Below are 10000 nucleotides of genomic sequence, written 5' to 3' on the forward strand. Positions count from 1 at the left end.
CAATAATGTAATCCGATTTTTGATTCTTCGTCATCTTACTGAGATGTTGCCTGGTAACACATCATTCCCAGAATAAAGCCTAAGGCCCCCATAATATCATTACCATGTCAGAAACGCCTGACACTAGCAGGTTATCCCTGATGTGTACTGTCACCACCACCATCAACCCTTACCCCTGCTTTTTCTCCATCTCCCTAATCTTAACAGACACATGTCAGCAGCTCATTTAGAGCTGTTCGTCCCGTTTGGAAACCCCTGTCACAGTGAGTGGCACAGAATCCTCACACAACTGTGTTGACTGTCTTGAGAAACATCAGAGAATCATGCAACGCAGATATCATACTATGGTTTCCTCTCATTTCTTCCATTCAAGTGAGAAAAAAAAGAACTGACAAAACATTATAATAAATAAATAAATAAATAAATCAGTGAGTAAATAGACAGACTGATAAAAGATTGAGTGAATGAATGAATGAATAAATAGATAAATAGAATGCAGCAACTATAACATCGTCATTATCATCATCGCCTTTTTTGTCGTCGTCATCTTCTTCTTCCTCTTCTACCTCCTCCTCCTTATTTCATTGTATTGTGCTACTTTCATGATAACGATGTTTTCATTTTTTTCGTCATTATCATGATAGTGATGTCTGTATAGCCCAGTCGCTGTCATGGCATAGATGTCTTTATTGCCCAGATCCTGTCATGATGTTGATGTTCTTATTTGCATGTCACTTTCAAGATCTGTGTTGTCGTGTCTGTGCCATGATAGCGATGTCCATATTGCCCTGTAACTGTCACGTTATCGATGTCTTTATTGTCCGGATATCGTTATGACATCGATGTTTTTGTTGGCCTGTCACCGTCACGGTATTGGGTTGTTTTTTTTTTACTGGCCCGTCACTAGAGCGACATTATTTTGCTGATTTCATTTCCCGATCAGCTCATCGGTCCTTGAGTTTAGTGGGCTGTCAACATCAAATAATTGATTACGCTCATGTCATCCGAAAGCGATTAACAATGTTAAATCTAGACGGATCTAATGGGCAATATAGAGAAATACCCTTTCGACAACTTCTCCAAACACCTTCCTTATCACCGGCAAGACCTCTACCGGTGTATGTTTCTCTCCCCGCTCTCCAGGTACTCACTACCCAAACGGAATCATTTCCTGATCGCTAGCAAGTCCATGAAGATGTATCAAACCAGATGTGGTGAAGTGTAGCGTATATGGATCAGTCCGCACGGGCCCTCTAACATCCCCCGCCCCTCCCCCCTTTGAAACTGAAACTGGTGTACGTTGCTCTTCCCAGTCGGCCATCACCTTCCTGATCGCCGGCAGGGTTGTGGAGATGTATCAGACCAGATATCGTTTAGCGTATAAAATTATAGATCAGTCCGCACGCACGAGCTCCCGCTCTCCGGTTACTCCCCTATTGGCATCACCTTCCTGATCGCTGGCCAGTGTGTGTGTGTGTGTGTGTGTGTGTGTGTGTGTGTGTGTGTGTGTTTACCCAGATTTGTAAACTCCACTGTTGGCTGTCGTTCTTTCACTGTCTCAGGACCTTGCGTTTGGAATGAACTTCCTCTTTCGCTTCGTCAGGTGTCCGTACTCAGGCTCTTTCAGTCTAGCCTTAATACCACCTCTTTCCATGATAGCCTCCCTTCCCTGCCTCTTCTTTGTCTTCGGTTTCTCAATTTTAGAGTTATGCGTGCGTGTGAATGACTGATATGAAAGCGCTTTGATTTGTCTATAAACACAAGATTCAGTGCTATATAAATACTTGTTATCATTATTATCACGATTATTGTTCTTATTATTCCAGGTACTCCCCCATCGGCATCACCTTCCTGATCGCCGGCAAGATCGTGGAGATGGAGGACTTCAGCGTGCTCCTGGGGCAGGTGGGCTTCTACTTCATCACGGTGATCATCGGCCTCTTCATTCACGGCTCCCTGGTGCTGCCCGGCCTCTACTTCCTGGCCGTCCGCAAGAACCCCTACCGCTTCATCGCCGGCATCTCGCAGGCCATGGCCACAGCCTTTGGTACCTCGTCCAGGTGAGGGAGAACGTGAGGGTGGGGGTGAGGGTGAAGGGGGCGTTATTCTGGGTGTGGTGGTGGGTTCCTGTGGAGGTCAACACTGGTCAGTCGTTGTCATTATTATTATTAGTTTTGTTGTTGTTGTTGTTGTTGTTGCTGCTGCAATTGTTGCTACTTTTGTCATAATCATCGTAATCATCACAATCATTATAATGACTGAGAGACACAGGGATAGAAACATACCATGATGATGATCATGAGGAGGAGGAGGAGGAGGAGGACGAGGAGAGGAGGAGGGGTATGGTCAGCAGCAATAGCAGCTGTAGTAGTAGAAATGGTGGCAGTGGAATGTGAAAATATTACGGTGATGGAAAGAAGAAGAAGAAGAAGAAGAAGAAGAAGAAGAAGAAGAAGAAGAAGAAGAAGAAGAAGAAGAAGAAGTAGTAGTATTTGTATTTGTATTTCTTTTTATCACAACAGATTTCTCTGTGTGAAATTCAGGCTGCTCTCCCCAGGGAGAGCGCGTCGCTACACTACAGCGCCACCCATTTTTTTGTATTTTTTTTCCTGCGTGCAGTTTTACTTGTTTTTCCTATCGCAGTGGATTTTTCTACAGTATTTTGCCAGGAACAACCCTTTTGTTGCCGTGGGTTCTTTTACGTGCGCTAAGTGCATGCTGCACACGGGACCTCGGTTTATCGTCTCATCCGAAAGACTAGCGTCCAGACCACCACTCAAGGTCTAGTGGAGGGGGAAACAAAAACGGCGGCTGAACCGTGATTCGAACCAGTGCGCTCAGATTCTCTCGCTTCCTAGGCGGACGCGTTACCTCTAGGCCATCACTCCACAAGTAGTAGTAGTAGTAGTAGCAGCAAAGGAGGGGGAGGAGAAGAAGAGGAAGTAGTAGTAGTAGTATCATTATCATTATCATGAACCTGTGTCCACTGACGGCTCAGCCACCATGCCGGTGACCCTCTAGTGTCTGGAGCACAACAACCACGTGGCCATCTTCCTCCTCCTCCTCCTCCTCACCATCATCATCAACATCATCATCACCATCATCGTCATCATCATCAATATGATACAGAGTCATACAGTGAGACACACACACACACACACACACACACACACACACACACACACACACACACACACACACACACACACACACACACACACACACACACACACACAGACAGACAGAAACAGAGACAGAGATTCTTTATGTGTCACTTCATCACTTCTGGTCCCCCTACACCTCCTCTTCCTTGTCCTCATTCTCTTCTTCTTCTTCTTCTTAATAGTAGCAGTAGTAGTAGTATGAGTAGGAGTAGCAGTGATCGTAGTATTATGATTAAAATGATTACAATCTCAATTACTTCCCCTATCCTCTTCCTCCTCCTACTCCTCCTCCTCCCCCTCCTCCTCCTCCTCCTCATCATCATCATCACTACCATCAAATGTCCACTGACAGCTCGGCCACCATGCCTGTGACCCTGAAGTGTCTGGAGCACAACAACCACGTGGACCCGCGGGTCAGCAGCTTCGTCATTCCCGTGGGCGCCACCATCAACATGGACGGCACAGCTCTCTACGAGGCCGTGGCCGCGCTCTTCATCGCCCAGGTCAACGACATGAACATGGACATCGGCAAGATCATCACCATCAGGTCAGTCAGTCAGTCAGTCCGTCAGTCAGTCAGTCAGTCATTCTGCCGGCAGTCTGTCGGTCTGTACGAATGTCCTGGAGTCTCTGTGTGGAGATGGGTGGGAGTGTGTGCGTGGAAGGGGGTGTGGTATGTGTGGAGGGTGGGGGGTTGGGGGGTGGGGGGCTATGTGTATGTGTTGAGGTGGAGAATGTGTGTGGAACAGGGGGTGGAGTATGTGTGTGTGTGTGTGCGAGCGCATGCACATGTGTGTGTGGTGTGTGTGTGTGTGTGTGTGTGTGTGTGTGTGTGTGTGTGTGTGTGTGTGTGTGTGGTTAGTGTGTGTGTGTGTGTGCTTGTGTGTGTGCGCGCAAGTACATGTGTGTGTGTGTGTGTGTGTGTGTGTGTGTGTGTGTTTCCTCTGTGTGTCTCCTGCCCCAGCCTGTCCTTGTCTTCCTTCACTGTCACTGACCCTCTCCTCTGTTTGTCTCAGTTCCTTATTTCTGTCTAAGAATATGTTTATTATCTCATCAAGAGAAATAACATCAGGTGCGGCAAAACGAACGTAGATAAGTACTCAACACAGAAACATTAAACATGATTGAATTAAAAAGAAGCAATGAACATAATAAGACATTCTTTCTTTGGCAATGTCCCCTGTGCCTCTCTTTCTTTATCTCTGTTCCTGGCCCTCTCTTTGTCTTTTTACTCTGTCCTCTCTTTCATTCAATGCCTTTGTCCCTGCCTCTGTTTGCCTGCCTGTGTCTCTCTCCATGCCTGTTTGTGTCCTTGGTTGTCTTTGGTTGTTTATCTCGTTTTCCGTGAAGATTTCTTTGTCTCTGTTTCTTTCCGCCTGTCTCTGTCAATGTTTGGGGGTACCCACTCTCTCTGTACACACACACACACACACTCTCTCTCTCTCTCTCTCTGTGTGTGTGTGTGTGTGTGTGTGTGTGTGTGTGTGTGTGTGTGTGTGTGTGTGTGTGTTTCTCTCTCACTATCTCTCTCTCATCTTTCGTTGCCTTTCTCCTCTTCTATAAATCCAATACGCAATACGCTTAATATCATTTATACAGGAATGATTTCTTTTTTTTCCTTTTCTTTGCATATGTATTGTTTTGTTTTATTTTTTCGTTTATTTTCAAATTTGTTTCATTCCACACTTAAAAAAGAAGATAAGCCGTGTATCCCGCAAGTCAAACAACACGTTCACCGGTGATGACATTAAGTCTCTCCCCCCCCCCCACCCCCCCACCCCCCCATTTTCTTCCACAAACTTTCAAACCTGGCTAACTGAGGGCGGACAGGTGAGAGGTATGGTGCAAGGGGTGGGGGGTGGTGCGGAGAAAAACGTGAGGCTGAGAGAGGAAACGGAAGAACCTCTCCGCGCGCAACAAAAGATGGCTGGCCTGTGCTGCAACAAAGGGAGGGAACAAAACAGGGGCTTCCGGTGGACTGCTGTGTGTGTGTAATTGGGTTAGGGAAGCTTTGGATGGGGCGGGGGTCTCGGGGGGGGATTTGAGCAGGGGAGGGGAGCGACTGGCACTGCAGCCGTACACTCCATCCCTCTATCCCCTGCTGTGTCTGACTGTCGTCAGTTGCGATCCTGCCACCGTGATATTGTTGTTTGCTGTTGTTGTTGTTGTACTCCCCTGTCCCTCAATTCCCTTAGGTGTAAAGCTACTATTATTCTTCCAAAGATGATATTATGCAGCAAATAACATTGATTTTAAAGCATTGAGCGCCACAAACATTGGCTTATGAAGCGTACTATATTGGCTTATGAAGCGTACTCTCTTGTAATAATAGTAAGTGCACCGAACTGGCGGCAAAAAAACAACAACAAAACAAACAAACAAAACAAAAAAAAACAAAAAAAACAAAAACAACAACAACAAAATGCAAAAACAAAAACAAAACAAAACAAAAAAACAACCAACCAACCAGACAAACAAACAAATAGAAAAACAAAAACACAGGAACGTTGCTAATGGAATTTGAAGAGAAAACACACACACACACACACACACACACACTCACTCACACTCACTCACACTCACACACACTATGCAATATGGATATTCTCCGCTTGTGTCATAGCTTTGTGTTCTACCAGTTGGTTTGATTTTGTTTCGTTTAACTTTATTGTTCATTTCATCCTTTTTTTTCCTTTTTCGTTATTGAAAACTTTTTAAAAAATTGGTTGTGTTTTTCTGAGATGTAAGGGGAACAGGTACGCTGAAGTTTATTTTACTTTGATGAATTATTTCATTGATTTATTGAATAATTTATTGATTTAATTAATCATCTGTATATCGATTTGTTTATTTGTCATTTATCATCTATCACTGATTCATTTGTATATTTATCTACTTGGTTAATTAGTATATCGGTTAGTTATCTGGTCAAATTATTGTTTTAAACCAGATGTAAGTGGAGCAGGTGCGTTCAGTTCTGAAAAGCAAACAGATGCAGCAACTCCAGGGAGTTTCTTCGATTGCCTATAGAACTTTACACTAGTTTCAGCCTTTCCTGGCAATGTCAGACCAAAACAGAAAAAAAAACCAGCAAACAAACAAAAAAACAAAAAAACAACAACAACAACAAAAAGCACACACACACACACACACACACACACACACACACACACACACACACACACACACACACACACACACACAACGTAAATGAAAAAAACAATAAACAATAAAACACAGTTCGGCTCTGGATTTATTTTCGGTTATACATAATGTTTAAACTGACTGGGAAGCGCTAACAAAAGAACTGACAAAGTGCCCTCCCCTCGACATCACTCCTCAATCCCGTTTCCCACGTCCCATCACATCCAGGAAAAAAACAACAAAACGAATTGAAATAGAACAGATACATAAATTACAGGATACAAATCTAATTGTCTACAAAACATGGAAAAAGTGTCTTTCCGCTGCACGTAGAATGTAAAACATTCATACACATTTAAAAATGAATATGTAAAAAAAATAAATTAATAAAAATCATCATTTTGAATTCACTCTGTTCATTTTCGTATTACCCTTCCAACATCCAACCAGTTAGCCGTGCACTCGCTCGACCCTCCCGTGCCCCACACCGCCTCTCGACCCCCCCTCCATCACACTCCCCCCCCCCCCCCCTCTCTTATACAGCGCTAAAACTGCATGCTAATCTAATCCAGTTTATTCAAAGAGCACATTTTTTGTAAGAACACCTTATATTTCTTTCAATGATGGCAAATGCATTCAGCAGTCATTAAGCAGAAGCAAGGTGGATCGCTGATAAAACATGAAACACTCACAAGCAACAACAAATGTTGGTATAAATACTTCGTGTTCACCAATCAACTCATCACGCTACCATCATACAAATGCCCAGATCACAGCTATGTATGATAAATGATGATGATAATAATAATAATAATAATAATAATAATGGTGACAATGATGATGATGGTGATGATGATGATGATGATGATGATGATGATGATGATGACGAAGTTTGCTTCTTAGCCATAATCATGCTCGTGACAACAGATTTTTCTGTGTGGCCCTAAAAACAGAGGGTTTCAAACGACAAACGTATTGAATAAAACACAGAGAGAGAGAGGGGGGGAGAGACAGAGACAGAGATAGGCAGACAAATAGACAGACAGACAGACAGACAGGGGTGGTATGGAGACAGATAGAGGAACAGATGCAGAGCGAATAAGATAGAGACAGAGACACAGAGAGAGACAGAGACACGGAGACAGAGACACAGAGAGAGATAGAGACACAGAGAGAGACAGAGAGAAAGAGCAAGGACTGGGGTGGGGGTGGGGGTGGGGGGGATAGTAATTAGTCCCATGTTTTCAGAGTTCCATTCGATAGCTTTGAAGCAGGCTTCGGTTGCCATCAAATTTACATTCCCATAGGAATGTGAACCCTGTTTGTTTAGAGAGAGAGCTCGCGCGTGACAGAGAAAGGGGGGGGGAGAGAAAGTGGTGAGGGGAAGGGTGGGGGGCGAAGAGGAAGGAGAGATATGGATAGGGATAATTTATTCAATAAAGGCCATTTTCCGTTATGAAGGGGGTACTGTGCATGTGAGAACATTCGAAAATAATAGTCATACTGATGATTATGGACACCAATAAACGAAATCAAACTACGGATTGATAAATAATGCACATCCTATAATAATCAACGACTAAATAATATGTACTTGTGAAATGCAAATATTCTACATAAATAGACAAACATTTTTTAAACATTATCCTATGCTGGGAGAGCATGCGAATGCGACAATTTCATTCAATGGTTATTGGCCATATTTGAAGGGAAGAGGGCAAGCGTTTCTTGAAGTTTTAAATGCCAAATAATAGTAAAGACAGACAGACAGATACAGACAGACACAGAGTGAGACACAGATACAGACATATCTTAATTAAGTAACCGATCATCACTCTTCACATCCAAATTAAAAATGATATTTTAAATGTAATATTTTTTGGCTTCTTTCTTTTCCCACTCACAAATCAATAGAGAGTAAACAGCAAATACATACCGGCGACATTGATCACCATTTTAGCTCGCAGACTACAGCTAGGTTTCACTCGATCTTTTATTGTGTTCATTTACCAAATGACAAATTGATTTAAATCAAATCATGTCACGGCTTAGCCGAAAGGGTCAATTTCAATACTGAGTTTACCTACCCATCAGTTCTCAAAGACAACCAGATAGGAACATAAAATAATGTAAAAAGGTAAAGTAAAAAGAACGATGGAAAGATCAATTCTTCCATGTCTCACTGTGTGTGAAAAACCAATTCATCCGTGTTTCACTCAGTCCACGCACAATTTAAAACAGTGTAAAAAGACTTTGTCTCATTCAATCCACGTTCACTTTAAAACAGTGTTAAAAAAAAAAAGACCGATTCATCCATTTTTCAATCAGTCCACGAAAAATTTGAAACAGTATAAAAAAGACCAATTCATTCACGATGTCTGTTTCAGCTGACGTCAGTATAAAATGCTTGTGTGTGATTGGACAGACAAACTGAAGGGCGGACTCACTGACGTCATTATTCAAATATTTAGATTCAAACTGTCGACTGTTGGCCGCCGTTCTTTCTCTGTCTTTGGACCTTGCAGTTGGAATGAACTTCCCCTTTCGCTTCGTCAAGTCTTCAAGTCTGGCCTTAAAACCCACCTCTTCCCAGAATAGCTTCCCTTCCCTGCCTCTTCCTTGTCTTCAGTTTCTCCAGTTATGCATGCGTGTGAATGACTGGTGCGAAAGCGTTTTGATTTGTCTCTGGACAAGATTCAGCGCTATATAAATACCATTATTTTTATTATCATTCCTATCGTTTGCACGCAGATATATTTCCCTGGCATAACTCCCCCCCCCCCATTTTTTTTTTATAGGGGTGGGGGTAATTGGGGTGTAGTTTGGAGTGGGGTGGGGTGGGGGGTGGGGGGTTCTTCTTTCAAAGTAGCTTGGGAAACCAGTCATGTGGTCTGGTAAGCAGTCTGGCTTCTGCAATTAGACCTGTTCAGTAACATTGTATTGTATTATATTACATTTGCTTTCGTCACAACATATTTCTTTGTGTGAAATACAGGGAGAGCGCGTCGTCACAGTACAGCGCCACCTACGTTTTCTTTCCGTCTGCAAGTGTATTTTGTTTTGCTGTCGAAGTCGATTTTTTATCTACAGAATTTGGCTAGAGACAACACTACTGCTGACGTGGATTCTTTGTCGCGCGCTAAGTCCATGCAGCAGACGGAACCTCGGTTTATCATCTTGTCGAAGAGACCATCATCCGGACCACCACTCAAGGTGTAATGGAGGGGAGGGGAGGGGAGTAAATTTCCTGGTACTGACTGGGACTCGAACCGTGAATACTCGCAGCCTTGTCAGACTCATGACCTCCAGACCATCACCTCTGAGATGTGTTGTCTCCCGTCTTACATCATGCACCATGGAATTCATCATCCATAAATTGATTAGCGTGTCGTTTTTATTCTTTCAAAAACATCGACGAAAAGATAAAGACATTTTGGAAGCGAGATGCGCTCTGTTCAATTTCTAATACGTGACGGTTCGATTCGGACATTGGTGAAAATCCTGTGACATAAGATCAGTCTGTAGTGCAGTAGTCTCTTCGATGTTGCCTTTTTTGGAATTTATTTTCATGTTTTGAAATTGATGTTTCTGCACACAGAGACACCAGAAGCACACACACACACACACACACACACACACACACACACACACACACACACACACACACACACACACACACACGTGTGTGTGTG

General features: G+C 43.2%; 1 protein-coding gene across 1 annotated transcript in view; it reads left to right on the forward strand.

Annotated features, from left to right (window-relative positions):
* LOC143294100 (excitatory amino acid transporter 1-like) overlaps window positions 1–10000 on the forward strand; it is a 120399-nt gene that overhangs the window by 99476 nt on the left and 10923 nt on the right. Inside the window, exons 5-6 of the mRNA XM_076605531.1 lie at window positions 1827–2060; window positions 3517–3711. Coding sequence (XP_076461646.1) covers window positions 1827–2060; window positions 3517–3711 — 429 coding nt within the window. The remainder of the gene's footprint in view (window positions 1–1826; window positions 2061–3516; window positions 3712–10000) is intronic.

Source organism: Babylonia areolata, chromosome 19 (assembly GCF_041734735.1).
Source record: "Babylonia areolata isolate BAREFJ2019XMU chromosome 19, ASM4173473v1, whole genome shotgun sequence".
Classification (NCBI taxonomy): Eukaryota; Metazoa; Mollusca; class Gastropoda; order Neogastropoda; family Buccinidae; genus Babylonia; species Babylonia areolata.